The following is a 21,728-nucleotide window of genomic DNA, read 5'->3' as shown; positions in this document are numbered from 1 at the left end:
TTTAATTTTTATTTTATTAAATTTATTGGAATGGCATTGGTTAATAAAATCAAATACGTTTCAAATGTATAATTCTGTAATACATCATTTGTATATTGCATTGTTTGTTTACCATCCAAAGTCAGATCTCCTTCTGTCACCATATTTTTGACCCCCTCTACCCTTTACTACCCACCCCACCCCCACCGCCCTTCCCTCTGGTAACCACCATACTGTTGTCCATGTCTATGAGTTTTTATTTGTTTGTCTTATTTGTTCATTTGTTGCTTTCAGTTTCATAATCCACATACTTTTTCCATCTGACTTATTTCAAAGATTTAAAATTACACACAGGTGCAACTGGCATTTGGGGCTCCCAGTACTTTTCTTTTGCACAGCACTCCAGTAGCGGCACCCTTACTTCTAATAGGTGATCAATATGCAGACGGGGATAAGAATAGCTCAGTGGTGACAAGAACAGGCTCTGCAGACAGACACATGGCTCTAAGTCTAGCTCTGCCGTTTACAGACAGGGTGACATTAGCAAGTCACTAATTTCTCACTTTCTGATGGGATAATGCCTTCCTTATAATTAAATTCTATGCCTGAAAGCATCTGATAAATGGGGGCTATTACTATAATTATGAGGGTATTATTGATTAATATCTTTAGAGAACTGTGCAATGCACCCTACAGAGCTCCCTGACAGTCTTCTCAGGGCCCTACCCCAAGGGCACTCACTCAAGTCTCACTTCCTCGGGTGCATTTCTTCCCTTTGTGTGTTGGAAGCTGTTTGGTTCCCCCAGTGAGGTGCCCCTAACAAAGAGGGGTTTCTGTCGAATGTTTGCCATATCACACCAGCAGTGCTTTCGTGCTATTATTGCAAAGGTGGCAGTAAGAAATCAGTGTAAAACAACTTGTATCTGATGATTATTTAGTTCTACAGAGACCCTCCTTCTATCTCAGCCATCTTAATTTGTCCATTCGGCCAAAAGGTGAAAGCCAAATCTACATGTTCAATTACACATTTGCTGAGGTTTATTTCTTTCCTTCTCAATGGTGTTTAGTTTTTCTTTTCTGTTTTAGTGGTGATGTTATATATGTCTCCTTGGTCTTATTACATGATCTTATTACATAAACGCATATACTTTTAGAAGGCAAGTAGGTTAGAGATCCTATTTTACATTTAACATCTCATTCTCCCCAAGAAGCTTACAAAGTAGATCCACATAAAGCAATGTTATAGGACAAAACATTAATAAGTTTCAAGAGAATAATTATTCTTTGACAATGTCCATCTCAAGGCTGTAGGTAAGCAGCGATATTTCCCCTCGTTTATCCCATAAGCTTTCATTTGACTATATTAAGTTGTGATGAAGCCAATGATTATGTGTTTTTCTTTAAAGATGAGGCCCCTGAGATAGTTCCTCTCTCACCCAGAGCACCTATGAATGAGACTCCAGCAGAACCATGCCTTTAGCAGAGCCTATTCAGATCTCCTCACACTGCGTCACTTAAGGTGATTTTTTAAGGTTTAAGATATAGGCCAGACATAAGTGCATATAAAAGGAGATTTTCATGCACCTCATCAGTAGCATTACCAGGAGTAGGCTAAAATCAATCATGATTAGGAGCAGAAAATGCCCAAAGGAAAGGTTGCAAACCAAATGACCACAGGGACAAGGCCGGTATGTAGGTCATGATGGGCAAATGGCAGCCCATGAGCCAAGTCCTACTTTTGTAAGTGGTCTAATTAGAGCACAGCCATGGTCACTCATTGGTATAGTGCTTATGGCTGCTTTTGCAAGACAAGGGTAGAGCTGAGTAGCTTCAACAGAAAACACATGGCCCTAAAGCCAAAACACATGCTCCTTTATAGAAAAAGTTTGCTCACTCCCCCGTCATAAAGAAGTAGCCCTGGATTAAGGAAGTCCTCACTGTCTTTTCTGGAAGAAAACTGATGGCACAAGTGATGAAAACTGGAATGGATAACGATACTCCAGATCAGCTTTGGGAGGCAGCAGGGAGGACTGAGGGAGGACTGCGGCCTGTGGTAACCTGGAGAGCGGATGTGGGCAGCGGCTCTGCTCCAGCTCTCAGCTGCCCGGAGGGAGCATGGACCAGGACTGCCAGGACCTCTGATGATTTTTCAAGAGAAGGTAGGAAGCTGAGTTTTTAAATAAATAGCTCTCAACTTATAATGTTAGCAACTAATTCAAAATTTTATTTAACATTTCTAGAGCCAGCCTCCTACCCAAAACCTTCAATTTAAGGAAAGTAATTCTCTAATACACAAACTATTAAAAAGCAGAAGGAACGCATTATAGATTTTCATGCTTAGCTCCCTATTTCAACACGTTCTGGGAGAGGCTTTTTCTTCCCACTCGCTGAGTTCATTTCAGATTCCTGCTCATCCTTTGAGGAAGGAGTTGACAAAGCCATCCTGTCTAGCCTTGATTTAGTTTATAAAAAGCTCATCTAGCCCAATTCTCCCTCTGGCAAAAACAGCAATTTACCCTGCAGAGCTTTGGGTGATGTTATCATCATCATCATCAATCATCATCATCACAAAATTCTTTCCCTTTACCCTGCCCATGCACTGTGCTCATTATTGATCCATTTTCTTCATGTGCAACCTGAGAGTTAGGAAGATTAAACAAATGTCCATAATCATATAGCTAGAAAGTGATGGAGTTAGAAACAAGGGCCTACTAGCCTTACCTAACTGTATTTCCATACCCATTGATTTGCTAACTCTGCTGAGGGTGTGTGTGTGTGTGTGTGTGTGTGTGTGTGTGTGTGTGTGTGTGTGTAGTGTAGTGTATTTCGTTTAATTTGTTGGGCCTGAATTGCCCACAAAGTAGAAAGAGGCACAATAGCCAAGAGATAGTATTAATTTTCCTAGAGCTCTATCATAAGAAACTAACAATATTTTTCTGAGGCTTTACCCTATAGAAATGGTCCGAGGAAAAATAAACCAGCCTTCACATAACAGACTGCCAGTTTCTGGTGAGCCCTGACACTGGGCATTCACTCTCAAAGGTGCTCTAAAATTATTGAGTAAGAGCTAATTTGGGAGTAAAACAATGTGACAGTCCAAGTCATTCAAAAAGTCCAGTAGCTGCACGAACAAATATGTATAAACTACTTTTCAAGTCTTAAGAAGAGAAAGCACAGATCTAAAGTGTTGCCATTCTGCTCTGCCTGCCTGATGTGTATTAGCTCCCCCGCCTGCCTGATGACTACACAGTGTTCTGAAATTTCAAGGACCTATGAAAATGCCATTGCCAAACATTCATGGCTTTTAAAACTGAATGTCTATGTCATTCCCTGTGCAAACACTAGAGGGTAGTCATGTCACATTGATGGAGGCCAAGCCACGCCAGGACATTCTCAAGAATCTCATGCAAGCCACAGAATGAAAGGGACTGTTTATGCAGACTTTAAAAGGGGAAAAACACACAAACCTGGAAATAATTTAAAGTATTAAGTAGGGTGTTCGATATTAATCCACTGCTATGTAAAATGTTTTATGTGCCAGGGACTTCCTTATATTTCTCACCTTACGCTGAGCGCACTGTTTTTTTAAGCACATGTTTAAGAAGTAGGTATATAGTGGTTTGTTTGCATAAGATCCCCACAACCAAATAAGATCGCTGCAGCAATGGAAATAAGATCAGTGACTACTGCTAAACGTACTTCTAAACTAAGTGTGCCCTTTGTTTGCTTTTTGTTTTTCCCACTCAATAATCACCAGCAGAGCTCACCTATGTGCAGATGTTGGGGGAATCCCGAATAACCCATTCATCCAGTGTGGCCCAGGGTAAAGCCAGCTCTGCCCTCCCCATCCAAGAAGGGAAAAGCATCTCAGCTCACAAGTCACAGGCCTGGTGGCCACATACCTATAATTTCTCATTCAACTCCTTTCTCTCATGAGTTTGAATGCACATGAAGGAGGTCAGGACCCATTATTAAATGGTTTTCTTTGAACTCCTCAGAGTGCCAAGGAACTTACTGCAAAGTTCGGTGTCAGAAGACAGAGTTCCGCTTAATGAGATGACCCAATCAAGTAATGCCACTAAAGGCCTCTGGTAAGAAACTGGAGGTGGGGCCAGGGATTGAGGGGGTTCTAGAGTCCCAGGGGTCTTGAATGTGATCCACACAGCCATGTGAAAGAGGCAGAAAGGGAATCGAGATACTAAGTGGTTAGGGGTGGCTGGGACAAACTAATCTTATTACTAAACAGCCAGCCCATCATTTTGCCTACTAAGTGAACCTGAATGCAGGAAGTATAAATATCTGCCTCTATCACCTATTACCGAGAAGACTGTGTCAGGAGATGTGGCCTTTGTAAGTCCCTATTTCCGCAAATATAAAAAGAGAAATGGCAATAATAACAGCTAAATTTGCAGAATGTGTGCCATATGCCAGGCGCTACGCTAAGTGCTTTACATGTGGTAACACATACATAGGTCCCCCTAACTAACTCCATAGGGTAGGTGTGGTTATTATTGCCGTCATGCCGGGGAGAGACTGAAACACTAAGAGGTAGAGGAGCTAAAAATAAGTAAGAGAGCAGTGCATACACCCGGCAGCCTGGTCCCGGAGCCCGGACTTCTTGTATCTGCCCTGACTACTGACTGTGAGAAGAAACAAACTACACGGTATCTGTGTACTCTTTGAACATTAGAACTGCAGCCGAGTGAGAGTCGATGTGATGTTATAATAATAACCTATGGTCCATATTAGGTGATGTAGCATTACAGCCCAAAGGGCCGGGTAATCTTAACCCTGAACAAAGTGACAGGTTTGAAGGGGAGTCGGAGCTAACACTGTGCAGAAAGAATAAAGAAATTCTGATAGTTGATAGATAACGAAGGCCTTGGCTACATTTTTTCAAATATATCAAATAGATTATCAGAAAGAAGAATGACCAAAACGATCTTTATTCCATTTAGGAGGATTTGCGTTTCAATTTTAACAGAAGGGACAACAGAGGTTGTAGAATACTTTGTTCTGCAGGTTCTTTCTTTTAGGTAAGATATGTATTGACCTAGAAGGGTCCAGAGAGCTCCTGCATAGAGTAATGTGAAGGTTCCCCCGGGTCCTAAAGTCCTATTACCATTATCTTTGTGAGAGAACAGAAATCACATTTCTAATCACATTCCAAGCTCCACCAGGGACATTTAAAATGGCCCAGCCTCTCAGTGCACAATTAGTCAGTGAAGTAATTTACTGCCAGCCAGAGCTTTGCATTTGTGACATGGAGTTGAAGAGGGTTTTGGGGGGCAGGGCTGAGGTGTAGGGGTGGTGCTGGCTGAGAGAAGAGGAGCTGATTGCTGCCCATTGAAGGCAGGAGCAAAAGGCGGCAGGGGCTTAGCCAGGCCCAGCTGTGCCCAGCTCTCCTTCATTTCAGAAAACAGGAGTGGATTTGTTATGTCATGGGAGTAACAATAACCAACATTTCTTGAGCACTTAGGATGGCCAGAAATGTTCCTAATCCCTTTATATGGAGGGATTTCTCAAATATACTATTATCACTATCTTATAAATGGAGAAATGGAGGCACAGAGCAATTAAGTAACTTGCCCAGTGTCATAAAGCTAGTGAGTGACCAAGTCAATACTTGAATCTAGCATGTCTGAACTGTGGAGCCCACATTCCCAACAGCCCACTTTCAGCGAACTAGCCTAAGTGCCCATCAGCAGATGAGTGGATTAAAAAACTGTGGTACATCTACACAATGGAACACTATGCTGCTGTAAAAAGGAAGGAACTCCTACCATTTGCAACAGCATGGATGGACCTGGAGAGCATTATGCTAAGCAAAATAAGTCAGTCAGAGAAAGATTACTATCACATGATCTCACTCATTTGGGGGATATAATGAACAACATCTACACTAATAAAAGAGAAACATGCAAATTACCATCACTCCGCTACGCTACCAGCCAATCAGAGTGAGTATGCAAATTAACCTGAAAACATGGTGGCAGCCCCGCCCCCCACCGCTCTGGGCCTGTGGGGGTGGGGGTCGGAGAAGTGGGGCGCCAGCACCTGAGGCTGGCTACAGCCAGGGAGACCAAGAAGCCGCCTTCCCCGTGATCCCAGGCCGCAGCCAGCAGCAGAAGCCTCACATCCTCCCGCCCCACGTCCTGAGGGAGATGGAGAAACCAGGCCCCAGCGCCTGAGGCTGGGTGTGGCCAGGGAGACGAACAAGCCACCCTGCCCCATGATCCCAGGCTGCAGCCAGCCGAAGAAGTTGCCCACACCGCATCCCAGGGAAGATGGAGAAGCCGCCCGCCTGCGGTCCAGACGCCAGCACCTGCGGCTGGCTACAGCCTGGTAGACGGGAGAAGCTGCCCACCCCGCAGTCCTGGGCGCCAGCACTTGCAGCGGGAGAAGCCACCTGCCCACCATCCCCTGTGGCTATAGCCGGCCTGGGAACCTATGGCTGGCTAGAGGGAGGGAAGCCTAGATCCCAGGTGCCTGTGGTCGGCTGGAGGAGGGAATTCTGGGTCCCGGATTCAGGCCAAGGCAGAGGTGGTTAGGGGCAATCAAGCCAGCAGGGGAGCAGTTAGGGACAATCAGGCTGGCAGGCAGAAGTTAGGGGCAATCAGGCAGGCAGGCGAGCGGTTAGGAGCCAGCAGTTCTGGATTGTGAGAGCGATGTCTGACTGCCGGTTATCCCCTGAGGGGTCCCAGATCGGAGAGGGTGCAGACTAGGCTGAGGGACACCCTCCCCCGCCCCCATGCACGAATTTCGTGCACCAGGCCACTAGTAAACTGATAAACAAAAACAGATCCAGAGACAGAGAATCATCGATCAGACCGTCAAACCTCAGAGGGAAGGTAGGGGAGGGTGGGGGTAAGGGGGAGAGATCAACCAAAGGACTTGTATGCATGAATATAAGCCTAACCAATGGAAACAGACACCAGGGGGGTAAGGGCATGAGGGGAGGGGAGCAAAAGGGGGATAAGGACACATATGTAATACCTTAATCAAAAAAGAAAAAAGGAACTAGCTTTAGAGGAGGGATACCCCAAAAAGCTCTCATTCAGGAACTTGATGGATTTGGGAAACTGTCAGCTGTGCAAATTATGTGCAGACCCGAGAATGACCTAAAACCCAAAGCCCAGGGCCTGCGCCTCAAAGAGTGCAATAACAAAGGCCCCGGCGTGCCTGTGTGCTTTTGAAAGTTAGCCTTCCTTTTTAAAAGAGCAATGTCAAATATCCTCCCAATGAAAATATAACAGAAGCTCAGAAAAAGAAAGACTGGAATTTCAGAGTGGTACCAGGAAGGCAGGGGAAGGACTGGCAAAGGCAGAGAGGAAAAGGGCAGGTCTCAGGAGTCCTAAAAAAGGGAGCCCATAACATTTTTTAACAAATCAAATTTAAATATGAGATCCAAGACCAGCTGCAACAAATTTACTTATAAAGGGAGAAAAGATGACGGCCAAGTAGAGCGGCCAATGGTGAGCTTGTCCTACCTTACCATTTTGCCCATACATGGATGTCTCATGTACTAAAAAGCACATCAGCCAAGTCCTATTTTGGCAGAACAACAGGAGGGAGCACTTGTAAACCCCTTCCAGTCAGACTTAGGGACACCCTCCCCACCCACAGTGGGCTACTGCATGTGGGGGATCATGCACCTCGGGTGGCAGCCTGATATACTGCATATACAGAGCTAGTCTTCCTCAGTCTTCCCATTTTTAAGCTTAAAATTTTGTTTATCAACAGACTTTTTGAAAGAGTCACCAGAAACCATAATATATTTTTGTTAAAGGAAAATCTTGCCAATAGTGCAAGCGGCTGTTCCAAGAACTGTTAAGTGATTTCTCAACAAAATGGGAGGAGAAATTGTAAGGTTATCCTATATGTATATAGATAATTGAGTACATTGTAATGATGGTATTTTATCAGCTTTAAACCCTCCTATTGCTGCCATTGATAAAGGCAATGACTCAGTAAATTCTATTTCTTGTTTCTCTCTTCAAACACCTATCAATGAATCCAGGCTCCTCTAAAATACTCTTCCCTTGGTCCCATTTAGCTCCAAGCAGATTCTTTCCTTTTCCAATCACACACACACAAAAAAAAAAAAAAAAAAAAAAAAAGCATCAAATTATGAAAATATCTTGACGGGCCCACAGTTTTAGAGAGGCAGTGTTGGAGCTATCTCCAAATGTGTTCATATTTTTTAAATGTATTTTAATGAGAAAGCAATCCCCAGGAGCAATGAAATGTATAATTAGAAAGCAATGATGTTTGGGGCTGCAATTATAGCCATGATTGAATACGTAAGCCTGTGGCAGAATTAGAACATGATTATTTCTTATTCTAAATTTCCTTAAAACAAGTTTTGCAAATCTATTGTGGAAATATGAGCCACCCTTTCTCTGCACAACTCCTCTGACCTCACCTCTCCTCAGCTCCAGGGTTTGCGAGCCTTACTGAGCAGCGATAAGAGAGTGTGTTGTAAAATAGCACCTCACTCTTGCTCTTAAACTGGCCGGCTTTTCGATCCTGCTATGCGGCTTCTGTGGCTGGGCCTATAAGTCATTTCCCAGTGGACGAGTTTGCTGCAGCCTGAACCCCGGGGGACAGAGTCACCAGTGTGTAAGGAGAGAATAGACACAGTGAGAGAATCCAGGCTCTCACACAGGCTGCTCTGTGGCCTCAGTTGACACAGCTGTGATATGTGGCCTGTGTGTGGCTCTTTGTGGCTATGAGTAGGAATATTCAGGTTTATATATTTATTTATTTTGGCGATATGGGTTTCTAGAAGTTCAGGATGTTTGAAACAGGAGCTTTTAAAATAAATTTTTAGTTACTCTCTGTGCAATAGTTTGAAGACTTGGATGAATTTTCCTGTTGCTCTGACTCTTTAGTTAAAATTAAAAAAAAAAAAAAAAAAAAGAAAACTATCAACTGGGATTGAAATGTAGAGGACCCCATTCCTTCAGCATTTCATACTAAGTGCATGTGGCTGGACCAACAATTTTTAAAATATCCATTAAAAATTAATATTTCAAGTCCTGACATATATTTTCTCACAAAGAGTACAAATGTGATTTAGAGATCATTTAACTCTTCATTAAAGTTGGTCTGGAAAAATTGATGCCAGCCATTCGTGAGTATCACATGATATGCTTAAGTAATTAAAAAACAATTCTTTAAAATATTATCCCATTTGCTACCAACTTCTCGACCTCATCCTGCCATACATCACACTTACCTGGTAGACCTATAGCTCCGGGCAAACCCTTGGGACCTCTTCCTGGAGGGCCACGTTCTCCCTTTTCTCCCAAGTCACCTGCATAGTGTTAGAGAAATGTTATATTCTATATATCTATAAAAATAAAGTTCTGTAACTTTAAACTTTAATCAAAGCCCAAATTCTAAAACCAAAAAGTCATAAAATTGCCACAACTAGATTGTAGCAAGGCAAAAATCAAGTTAATTATAATAATGGACCTAAGGGGGGAAATCAAATAACCATAGTCATAGATGCTGAAAAGACATTTGAAAAAATTGAACACACATTCCTGATGCAACAGTCAATAAAATAATAATCAATGTCTACCTCCTTAACATGAAAAAAACTACTCTCTTCTCTCAACCCAAAAGCTAGCATGATGCTTAATGGGAAACACAATAAGCAGCCCCACTACAGTCAGAACACTATCAAGATTCCCTCTGGATCACTATTAGTTATTATTTGGTTTGAGAAGTTAAGACCATCTGTTTTCAGGTGCTATGTGTATATATATTAAACCCTAGAAAATCAACTCCAAATGTACTACAGACAATAAGATAATTCAGTAAAATGGCAAGATACAAAGTTAATATATGGAAATGAATAATTTTCATATATAAAAAAGTCAGTAATTGGTAGTGAAAAATGATACCATCTGTAATAGCAATTAAAATAGTAAATACTAGGAATGTGTTTAATCAGAAATATGCAAATACAACATGAAACACTTGATCTTTCTAAAGGATATGAAAAGACTGAGGAAATATTCTCATCTGGAATGACATCATCATAAAAGTCATCAGTTCACCCTACGCTGAATTTTCATCATGATCCAATAAAAATACAGATTTTTTTAAACCAAGTAGGTGATTCTGAAGTTTGTATAGAAAAAAAAAAACACATAAAACAGAATAGCCATAAGAATTCCCGAAAGAAAAGCAACTTGAAGGGAATTAATCCTACCAAATATTAAACCGTTAAGATATTGTGGGACTGGTACATGAGTAGACAGACCAGTGAAACAGAATAGGAAATCTAAAAACAGGCCCAAATACACATAAGAATTTGGTTGTTTTAAAGGTGTCATCTCAAAGTGGGAAAAAGTTGAATAATTCGATAAATAGTGTTGCAAAAGTGAATAGCCTACTTGAAATAAAACATGTTGGATCTATTTCTCACACCACAAGTCAGAATAAATGGCAAATGCATTAAATATTTTAAATGCAATTTAAGAACCAGAAGAAAACAAGGGAGAATTATTTTACCACCTCAGATTTGAGTTGGCCTTTCTAGTATGATATGAAGAGTTCTAACTCTAATATGAGGAGTTCCTAAAATCAATACAAAAAGGCCAGCAACACAATAAATAATAAGCAAAATAAAGGAGCAAAAAAGTCTGTAAAATGAAATAAAAGGCTCTTACCTATGTAAAAACATTCCCTGACTTCACTCTCATAACAGAATTAATGTAAACTTAGGGATAATAAGGATGCTAATTTAACCTACATGATCAGCAAAAATTCCAAAGATTAATTAAATATGTGCTAGCTGTTGAAAAATACACTATTACACATTGCTGATAAGAGTGTAACTTGGTACAGTCTCTTGGAGGGTAACTTAACAATATCTATCAAAATTATAACTAGAACTACCATTTTACCCAGCAAGTCCACTTCTAGGAATTTATCCTAGAGATATAGAGCTTATGTTGATATTTGTACAAAAATGAAACATATGCAGCAGTGTTCACTGCAGCCTTACTGTAATAGCAGAAGATTGAAAACACTCTAAATGTCCATTAAAGAGTTATATACATTGTGATACTTCCACAGAATGGAATACTATGCAGCTGTGAAGAAGAATCAGGAAGCTCTTTGAAATGATCTTCAAGACGTTGTTAAATGAAAAACATACAGTCTGGATCACTTACTACAAGACAATCTGACTTGTTTTTTAAAGAATCTAGGGCAAATACACTCTATTTATATATCCTTGCATATCATAGTTAGTAAGGATGTAGAAGAAATTAACAATAGCGATGACCTCAGGGGAAGAATAAAGAAACCTCAGCATATGGGAGACAGGAGTGACAGAAAAACTCTTTGCTAAATATTTTCTATATATTTTAAAATTCTTAAATAATGTAAGTTTCGTATCACCAAAAATAAATTAATGAATTTCCAAATTTTAAAGTATGCTATCAAAAGTGCCTACATTTTACTATGGACTCACTATTTACAGAGAATATGGTTTGGATTGGAACCAACCATGTGTATTTGTATGACAGTTGATTAAATTTAGGGAATCGGCAGTCACAGAAACAAAGCTGCATTAATTATCCTGCTGCCTGCAGAGAGCAAACCCAGAAACGCTGCCTCATTAACAAACTGGTCCTGAATGACATCTAGTGCTCCCAGTACAAGCAGGCATTATCCTACTCTCTCATTAGCATAGTATTATATTATTTTCTACACTTCCAGAAAATGCAATGGTATTTCATAAGGAATTCTATACAAAATCATTTTTCCCAAACATCTGTATCAGCCCAACGTCATTCAATGCTGAGTCTTTGCAATAATTTAAAAACAAAGGCATATACACAACAAAAATAGGAAGAATATCTGTACAACCATCGATACATTAGTCAAATATCAACCATCTCATTATGAAGGAATGTTTAGTGATCATACTTTGATTTTAACTGTGAATGTCCTCATGTGGATATTTTTACAGTGAAACAACTACATTTTCAAAGCAATTTAAATTTATGCAACTACTGTGTAAGGAACAGAGCTCAGGACAGACTCATATTCACATAAGCTACTTTTTCACACTCATCATTAATCTAGTCTTCTTGTATTAGGAAGATATGACAATTGGCATTTTTAAAACTAACAGCTGAAGCACTCTAGTTAACTTAGCAATTTAAATGTCAAATCACTGCAATTCTGGAGAATGGCAATGAGAAGAGAATCTTTAAATGTGCCATGTTTTTTTCATACATGAGATGAAATTATAAATTAAAATGCAACTTTCACACAGATAGTGGAAGTTAAACACGTTCGGCATGAAGCCATGACAACTTGTAAACGTTGCTTGCACGGAGGAAGACTGCCGTCTTAGTTGTGATGCTGTATTATGGTTAACGGTCCTAAGAAAACAAATTTCAGATGGGCTCCAAGACAGCCGTGCTGCAGACTGCTGTTCCACGGCCTGGTTCTGTCTGTCACCGGGTTAATCTACTTCTTCAAGCCCCGGGCCCACCTTCTTCTGAGATGTTCAAAAAGCGGCTCAAAGAAGTAAATGTCCACCTTAGTTAGCCGATGGCGTCATAAAATACATATAAAAAGCTTATCAAATCAGCTTTACATAAGGTATGAAGCAAAGCACACAGTTTGAAGAGAAAAACAGCTTCTTATGAACAGAGTGGCTAAAACAAAATAAATTTTCATCACTCCATTATTGCTCTTTATTTAATTTGTTTGAAAGTTATAATTGAAGCTCCATCATCATGTGAGCATCTTAATAGTTTAAAAAGTGTTAGTCACAGTATGACTGTACTTTCTCAAACCTTCACTCACATACTGACATGCCTCTCTGACTCACACGGAAATATCTGAAAAAATATGCAGCTTTACTTGTAAGGACTTCAAATGGATCCACACTGTGAACATTCAAAAATGGCATTATGACACGAAAGACTGACTTAACGCTAAGCAAAGTGAACTTAGGCCGCTAGATGTTCTCTTGCTTCTGCTTGAGTACACACATAAAATGTACACTGTGCATGGGCAGAGACAAGTTGTATGAAACATGTTGACGAAAAACGAAAACATATAACATGTGTATAAATGACTTAAGCTCTTGAGTATGACTTGAGGCCTATTTCTACTAGCTCCTATTGAAAATGTGCTACTGTATTTTTCAGAGTAATTTTTAGGAGGAAAATAGTGACTTACTTAAGACATAGCCTGAACGATTAAGAGCTTTAGTAAAACGTATTTCTTTGTTACTTACATGACAATTTCTCTAGAAAAACCATCTCAAAGTGACAACATGTTAGAGCAAGGCTCCATACCTTTATGAGGGATGGAAAAAGGCAACAGCTGACATTGAAATGCATCTCTCTTCTCTAACGGGCTGAACACTTACGTCTCAAATGGGGAAGTGCTTATTCTCATGGAAAAGGTGATCTGTAACCTTTGGATGGTGAAACACTATGTTTTCTATTACATGCCATTGTTAATGAATGTGGGGGGACAAGAGAGGTCAAGTCCAGTGACCTAGAATCATACATTCCCAAGTGTGTGACGGCATTGATTGATAAAGAAAATCTGATTACACCCCAAGTTTTAAGAAATGAAACGTAAAAGGTGCTGTTTTAAAGGGATCCAGTGACAAGAAAGAGATGGAGGGCGCTGGGGAGAGAAAGTCCTTTAGAAAAAAGAAAAGGACTGCATCATTTCTAGACTACAGACTACGTCATAAATACTGAAGGAAAATTGGGGGGAAATCCCTTATTATGATCAAGCTATGCTTGATGAATGGACTTAGTGGTGGAGACATTTCCCAGGCTCCAAATGTAGAAATGTACCTTTCTTTCCCTCAAAATTAGGTTTATCTGCTAGGGCAGTGGTCGGCAAACCGCAGCTCGTGAGCCGTTTGCCGCTCTGTTGACTAATGAGTTTGCCAACTACTGTGCTAGGGCCAACCCAGCCCAGCCCAGCCCAGCCACAAGTCAGTGCTATTAAGAGCTTTCCAGCCTGGCCAATGTGGCTCAGTGGTTGAGAGTCGACCTATGAATGAGGAGGTCACGGTTCATTGGATTCGCGGTCAGGGCAATGCCTACATTGTGGGCTCAGTCCGCAGTGTGGGGCGCGCGGAGGCAGTCGATCAATGATTTTCCCTCATCATTGATGTTTCTCTCTCTCTCCCTCTTCCTTCCTCTCTGAAATCTATAAAAATATTTTTTTAAAAAGAGCTTTCCGGACAGTTTCCAAACATTTCATCTTTGTTTCCAGTGGTCCTCAGCCCTGGTTGCACATTGAAATCACCTGGGGTGTATTTCTAAATTCCAAAGCCCAGACCAATTAAATCAGCATCTCTGGGAATGGGACCCGGATGTGAGTCATTCCTAAAGCTCCTCAGGTGGTCCCAGCGTGCAGCCCCACGGAGCGCAGCTCTAAACAGCCTCTCCGAAAGGAGGAGGTTAGGAGTAAGGCAACAGCTTCCAATTTTAAAGGAATCAGATGGGACTTGAGGAGAGTTCTGATACTAACTCAAAGTTAGGCTCTATCCAAATATGGAGACTTCCTTTTACCCAATGACAATGGAGCTGTGGTTTCTATAGGCCCTACAGGTGTCCCTTTTTGGTAGGAAAATGGGCCTCGTGCACTTACTGCGTGGGAATCTGGCCTCTTGTTAGAACGCAGACTGCTGGGCCCTACCTCCGGGTTCTGATCAGTGGGTCTGGTGGGCTGGAGAGCCTGCATTCTTTTTTTTTTTTTTTTTTTTTTTTTACATTTTATTGATTTTTTACAGAGAGGAAGGGAGAGGGATAGAAAGCCAGAAACATCGATGAGAGAGACACCGATTCAGCTGCCTCCTGCACACCTCCCACTGGGGATGTGCCCGCAACCAAGGTACATGCCCTTGACGGGAATAGAACCCGGGACCTCTCAGTCCGCAGGCTGACGCTCTAGCCACTGAGCCAAACCGGTTAGTTCGAGCCTGCATTCTTAACAAGGTCCCTGGTGCTGCGATGCTCCTGGGGCCGCTCTTCCACAACCACAGCTCCGAAGTGAACGCCCGAGAGCTAAGACATCCTAGGCGGCCGACACAACGAGCCAACTAAGTCAGCCATCGCCCAGGTAATGGAGTTTCTTAAAATGGTTCACAGAATGAATGGGAACTACCCTAAAGCACCTATGGCACGAGTTTCTAAACTAACAGCTAAAAGCAGAACAGCGATGAATGCCTCTGCGATTTTCTCAGATAATTTTTTTCTCCAGTTCTCTTTAAGATAAACTCTGAGCTCTCTCCATATCTGGTTTTAGCCTCTGAAAACTCTGAAATGGTGCCTGGCCTACAAGAGGCCCCAGTTAGGGCTCATTTATTAACATGAACACGCCAAAAAAAAAAATGTAATTAAGGAAATTATTCCAGCTGATGGTATAGTTAGCCAAATGCATCAGCAATTCATTTATAGATCCAAAAAGGCAGCTTGCTTGCCCTCTGACCATTCACACCATAATATTTAATCCTAATTGGAGCACCATCATTTTAAAAATAAGTCTTTCTCTCGTTTATTTTATGCCACACCTTTCTGAAGTTTCCCAGAGAGCTGTCAGTCACTCATCATGATACAGAAACTCCTCATTGTATCTAGTCCTCTCTGTAAATGATCCAGGGCTCACACACCCCAAGATAACACACTCTCCTCAACTGGCAAATGCCATCTGAGGCAACCAGTCCTTCTGCAAGTCCTATTTAATACCTAACACACAACCCTATTTTTCTGAAAAAATACTGGATACTGTTAGAGAGTGGGAATTTTTGAGCGTGCTTCCTCCTAGTCAACCTGGCCTTGAATCCAAGCTGCACCTCACAAAATAGCCTATGAGAACAGGATGCCAGTAAGCCTTACAAGACAGATCACTGTCAACTTTCCTGAGAACAGGATGCAGTTACTTACTCCACCAGGTGCCAGGACCCTGTGAATAACATGCTGACATTACTTAAGAAAAACTGCTTTGTTTTAAATTGCTTGCTCTGCAAAAACAGGATGTAGTGAATTTGTTTAAAAACTGTCCTGCACAAAAGGTCGGGGCTGCTCTCTGGACTCCCTGGGTGGAGAAAGGCAGACCAGTCGCCGGCCGGCTAATAAAGGCTCCCTAAACTTTAATTTGGTCTGGACTCCAGTGGTCGTTCACTCGCATTTGCTCCATAACAGATACCAGAGCTTAACATGCTTTAAGTAGAAGGGGAAGAAACAGACTCTCTCGTGTTCCCTCACATGTTAAAGAAGGAATAAAGTTTGATTGTACTTCAGAACTAAAAAAAAAAAAAAATCCATCAAAACCAAACATCCAATGTCACATTTTAGAAGAAGGGAGAGGCAGCTTCAACTCATAATGTAATTTTTCTTACGTCCTGCTAACAAATTTTGTTTGTTTAAGTAACCAACACAAACATCCTAAGGCTGGTTGTCATCTTAGAAGAACTCTACACTAATTTTAGAGTCTGAAAAAAATAATAAACAGCTGAATGATCCTGTACTAGGTCCTGTCGTTTATTTTGAATGATGGGGTTGAGGCAGTGTACAATTGGAAAAGGTCAATGCTGGAAGTCAAGGGACTTTAATGCTGGTGTTTACTCTACTGTTGTCATAGAGCAAGGTCAAGGGAATGCCATCTAACAGCTTTCTAATCCTCACCAGCAGCATTGCAAAAGAGAATAACACATCTTAGCTCACAGAATAGGAGCTTGGTAGGACATGTGAATACACCTGAAAAATGACTGTGTGTTCCTTGGTTCCACCTGGGCAAAAAGGCTTACCTTTAGGCCCCCTCAAACCAAGAGCACCAGGGGGCCCTTTCATGCCTGGGAGGCCACGAAGTCCCATCTGGCCTGGGAAGCCATTCTCTCCAGGGGGCCCTGGGGGACCCGGGAGTCCAGGCCTCCCAGGAAGGCCGGAAGCTCCCGAGTCTGGACGCTTGAGACTAGCAGCCATCTCAGCAAGATGCTCTAAAAGATAATAAACAAAACAGCCCAGAAAAGTCAGAGACATGAAAGGGATACAAATGAAAAGAGAGGTATTTCAAGTGCCTTTAAAAAAAAAAAAATGTGTCACCAGAACTTCAAAATTGGTGGTGAGAAGTGAATCAAGTTGGATCATTTTCCCAGGGGCTCCCTGCCAGGAAGCTTCATGGGGCTGTTCTATTCAGCTCTGCCTGGATATATTTGGTCCTGCTGGTGTGAGACCAGGGACAAAAGGATGGGGATTTAAAAAAAAAAAAAACTAAACTAAACTGCAGGGCTTTGGGGTGAGTGGTGTTCTAAAAGAATGAGGGTGTCACCTGCATCCTGACTTGTTATCGGAAAGCCCAGGATGGGGAGAAAATGAGTTTCTTTGCAGAGGTAGAATGATGTCCAGAGCTTATTAAAAGCCAAGGACATTGTCCAGAAGGAGTATTGAGACACCATTTGAGACCTAGCCTCACAGGTTTAGCTTGAAGATACTAAGTAACTTGAAATATTTTGTGAATTCATGACTTCTTATGAGTTCTTCTTCTCAAAAGTTTTTTCATGCTTGGAGTAGATAATAAACATTAAAAATAGCCTTCTTCCTGGGAATGGTCGCAGTCTGTCTTAAACATTAATAACTTTGTGGGCTTTTTCAGGAACCATTAAATAGATTAAGAATCATCCACTAAAATCATAGAGAACAAGGCAATGTTCCCATTATAATAATCTAAGGAACAAATTCTGATGTAATATATTTTCATGCTTTAGGGTGTAAAGGAGAATAGGAATTGGAAACACATTTCTAAGCAATATTTTAAAACTGTCTCAATGTGAGTATGCTAAGTGTGCCTTGCATAAGTAAGAGCTAGTATAAAGTCACAATTTTCTGGATATGTGATGTTTAAAATGGAAATATCCTTTCAAGATACAATGTCTGCAGTAAAGAGATTGTATCGGTTTTCAAATACAGACGTGACCGTTTCATTCTGGAACACTCTACAAGTCTACAAGACAAATTAAACAATCTCATGAGCATACAGAGAAGAGTATTCCTTTCTGCCAGGAGTGGTTCCAACCAGAATAAGACAATTACTTGTTAGAAAGCCCCAGGGTCACCAGGTCTCCCGCTAGAGGAGGATTACCAGGTCTCCTGCTACCGGAGGATTTGCACACCTCCGTTTTCAGTGTGATTGCAGAACTAGGCCTATTCTGTGAAACAGCTGTGGCAAACAGCAATCGCCATAGCTACAGATCAGTTTAGATAAAGTTTAACAGATGTGAACATATGTTGCCATTTTGGTAAAATACTAGTTCTTGATTTTCAATAAAGGTGGTACATTAGTAGCCATACTGTCCTTATGCTTCTTACGGCATGGAGTCTGCCAGTTACTTCTCATGTAATCTACAGAGAGAGCCTCGGTCAGTGCTGGGTACTCACAGAGTGGTAGAGTGTTGAAGAAGGAAAAGATACCTGAGAATTGTAGTTTCAACAGGGAAAAGTGTGTGTGTGTGTGTGTGTGTGTGTGTGTGTGTGCGTGTGTGTGCTTTCTTGTAAATTAATACCTTTGGCCAAAAAAATCTCAGGCTGACCCAAAAAGGCAATATTTTTCTTTTTCTTTGAAGCTATAAGCTATTGTGATGATGACAAATAGGATAAAACAGAACTGACATGAGTATTATTTAAAAACTCCCTCCTTTAAAACATACAAAAAATCAAGCATTATGATTTATTTACCTTGCATGACCCTCATGCAAACCTGCTTAATGTGCTGATCTGTCGGTGCTCTCCCCTGGGGCAGGAAGAAAAAGGCAGTTATACACGGAACCATAGACAGGGCTCTGTTACCGGGTAAATGGACGGACGTGGCAGGGAACAGGTGGCTGGATTTACAACAGGACACCTGCCCACACTGCCCAAGAGCGGTGTCTGGGCTAGCCAGGGCGCCCTGACCCCTTGTGCTGTGGGATGAGTCTCCACAGAGAAACGGCGGGGACTGCCTGCCACTCACCGGGGGGCCCTCGATGCCAGGCAGGCCGGTGGCGCCCTGTTCTCCCTGCACGCCTCGGGGTCCCGGCGGTCCTTTTGGTCCTTCCACTCCGGGAAGCCCCCGACCGCCTTCAGGCCCCCTCAAGCCAGGCTCCCCGGGGTTACCCACCTAGAACAAAGTGGAACAGTGTGAAACCAGGACTAAATACAAGTCTGCTTAATATTGATACAATATTAATATTCAAACTTGGAGGTTTACTACATTCTATTCAGTCAGAGGTGAGACTTCCTCGACATAGACACGTAGTGCCGCACAACTCACCAGGCTCTTAGAATTCCAGTTCAAGCAAACTTTTAAAGAATCTCTCCTTTTTGTATAGTTATTATTTCAAATTGGTAATTGAAATAATGCATTTTTAAAACCACATTCTTCATACTTTAAGCCACTTCCTAAGAGCAAGTTAGCTATTAATAAGGCTTGTTAACTTTTTCTTTGTGTTACATGTTACTTTGTATATCACCAGTACAGAAAGCATAAAACAAAGATATCTCTAAGAACATGAGGCATTTAGCTTTTATAAGATTCTTTGGAGAATTTGAAGATGCCAGATATATCCAGTAATTATAAAATACTAACATGAACTAAATCAATACATGTAAAACACCACATTTACAACATTGCATTTAAAATCAATGCATTTAAAATACTGGAACAAAAAGAGTAAGTCCATAATTTAAGTATTAAAAAGTTAAAAATCTAAATATTAATGAAGTTAGAAATAAGCTGTTTCCTTAGCACAAAAGCATATACACATTAGATTTTTTTGTTTTCTGAAAGCAGACCACTGAAAGCATTTAAAAGAATCCTCGAGTACAATAACTGCTTTAGAAAGAGACTAAATTAATTCACTTTTTGTTAAACTACCTCTGGTAGAATTTGTGGTGCAGTAGTTACAATGTACTGTTGTTTATAGAATAAGAATGAGAAGATAAAAAAAAAACAGGAGGCAGCAAGGGATGCTAGAGTTCAAGATACGAATGTTCATAAAGCAACTTAATCCTGCTTCCTTTTCATATGAAACATTTCTCTAGAAAAAGCTCTTTGAAACACTCAAATGTCTCAAACTGAAGGGAAGAAGTCAATGAAGCAATGCTTTCACCAGACACATCCAAAGAAATCTCAGCAAGTGTGCTTTTTCCAATCTCTCTTTATGCAAAAAAAAAAAAAAAAAAGATATTCATCTAAGTCAACCTGTCAAAATTGCTCCTAGGAAGAAATTACGGCTTAAAAGACTTCCTGAAAGACAGTGTCAACAGGGAGAGGGAAGGATGTGCAATGGAAGGCTGGGGAGTTGTCAGGTGACTAGAGTGCAGAACTGCCACAGCTTCTGAAGCAACCCAGAGGAGAAGCCAAAATGAATGCGGAAATGCATTAACGAACTGGCCGAAAACAAAGGAGACGGAATCAGTGCAGTTTCTGCCGACAATGCTAAAATATTGCTGGAACAAGAGACAAGAAGTTTTTGATGAAGAGATCAAGGCGCCAGGACATGATAAGGATCCTGGATCTTTGGGGGGAAATCCCTCAGGTGAGGAGAGGTATACTAAAGTAGAAACGGACTTTACCTGCTATCAAGTTTGTCTACGCTGAAATCACTAAGGACAGCAAAAGTCTTCCTGTTAGTGACTATTTCCCCTGATTCTGGGGCAGTACACTTTAATTTCATCAGTATCACCTGAGTCATGTTGGAGAAGATGGGGGTAGGAAGAGAGGTGAGGAATCAAGAGCTAATTCCTAGTATTATATCCAAATTTAAATGAAGTGATCACTGCATTGTTCATTTTTCTTTTATAGCTTGAACATTAGCAATTATTGCTACACTATGAAATAGCACCTTTATTACCAAATTCTAAGATGGTTTATCTTTTACATTTTCTCAATCCCAAACCATTTCCATCTAAGATTCTTAGGCAGAAACATGTTACTTGAAGCTTGAGACTATTCATAGCATTTAGAGGCAGTATGTAAACAGCTAAGTTAATACAACTTAGTAATAATTTCCACCTCGGTGGTATGTAAGGAGCCTGGCCAGGGCTGGGCTTTGTAACCAAGTCTGGGTGAGTCTTCCCAGAGAAAGTGGGGCTGAATGCATAGGAGGAGGCAGCTGTTTTAAGGGAAGAAACAGAAGGCAGCAGGCTAGGTGAACAGCACAAGGCATCAGACAGCGTGCCATGTAAAAAGAGCTGCAAACAGATGCAATTCCAGACATGAAGGAGATGAGAGGAGACTGGCAAGGCAGACAACACTTTGTCAAAAGCTGTGGACACCTTGCTAAGAATCCGATTTTACTCCATAAACTGTTATTCCTGAAGGATTTTAAGCAGAGCAGGGGTAGTGTGTTTTATCTTTCACTCTAGATGTCCATGGCTGCCACAAGGATCATATGTTGGACAGGGATGGAGAGGAGTGGGGGAGATTCCAGAAATAGGAAGGACTTGGAGACTAACTGGCAGCTGGTGGTTAGTGACATCTGAGGTTGAGATCTGAGCTTCATCTTTTCTCCCTACACTAAATCTTTATTGTCCTAGTGCATTCCTTTCAAATTACAGATCATCCCAGGTTTGCCACTAAATGGTTCTATAATTCTGAATTCATCTAATCTCTAAGGACATCAGTTTAGTTTCTATAAAATGATGAATTAAAGAAGGTAATCATTTTCCAGCTCTAATAATTCTCTATTACATTTTCTTATG

General features: G+C 41.2%; 1 protein-coding gene across 3 annotated transcripts in view; it reads right to left on the bottom strand.

Moving 5' to 3' along the window:
- COL9A1 (collagen type IX alpha 1 chain) overlaps positions 1–21,728 on the bottom strand; it is a 170,930-nt gene that overhangs the window by 1,523 nt on the left and 147,679 nt on the right. For all 3 annotated transcript variants that reach the window (XM_080665321.1, XM_080665323.1, XM_080665322.1), the window contains 4 exons: positions 18,997–19,143; positions 18,723–18,777; positions 16,799–16,987; positions 9,221–9,298 (listed from right to left, as the gene is read on the bottom strand). In XM_080665321.1, the coding sequence (XP_080521447.1) occupies positions 9,221–9,298; positions 16,799–16,987; positions 18,723–18,777; positions 18,997–19,143 (469 nt within the window). The remainder of the gene's footprint in view (positions 1–9,220; positions 9,299–16,798; positions 16,988–18,722; positions 18,778–18,996; positions 19,144–21,728) is intronic.

The sequence above is a fragment of the Plecotus auritus genome (genome assembly GCF_963455305.1).
Source record: "Plecotus auritus genome assembly, chromosome: 4".
Classification (NCBI taxonomy): domain Eukaryota; kingdom Metazoa; phylum Chordata; class Mammalia; order Chiroptera; family Vespertilionidae; genus Plecotus; species Plecotus auritus.
Note: the sequence above shows the minus strand (reverse complement) of the source record. Positions and strands in the feature narration are given on the sequence as shown.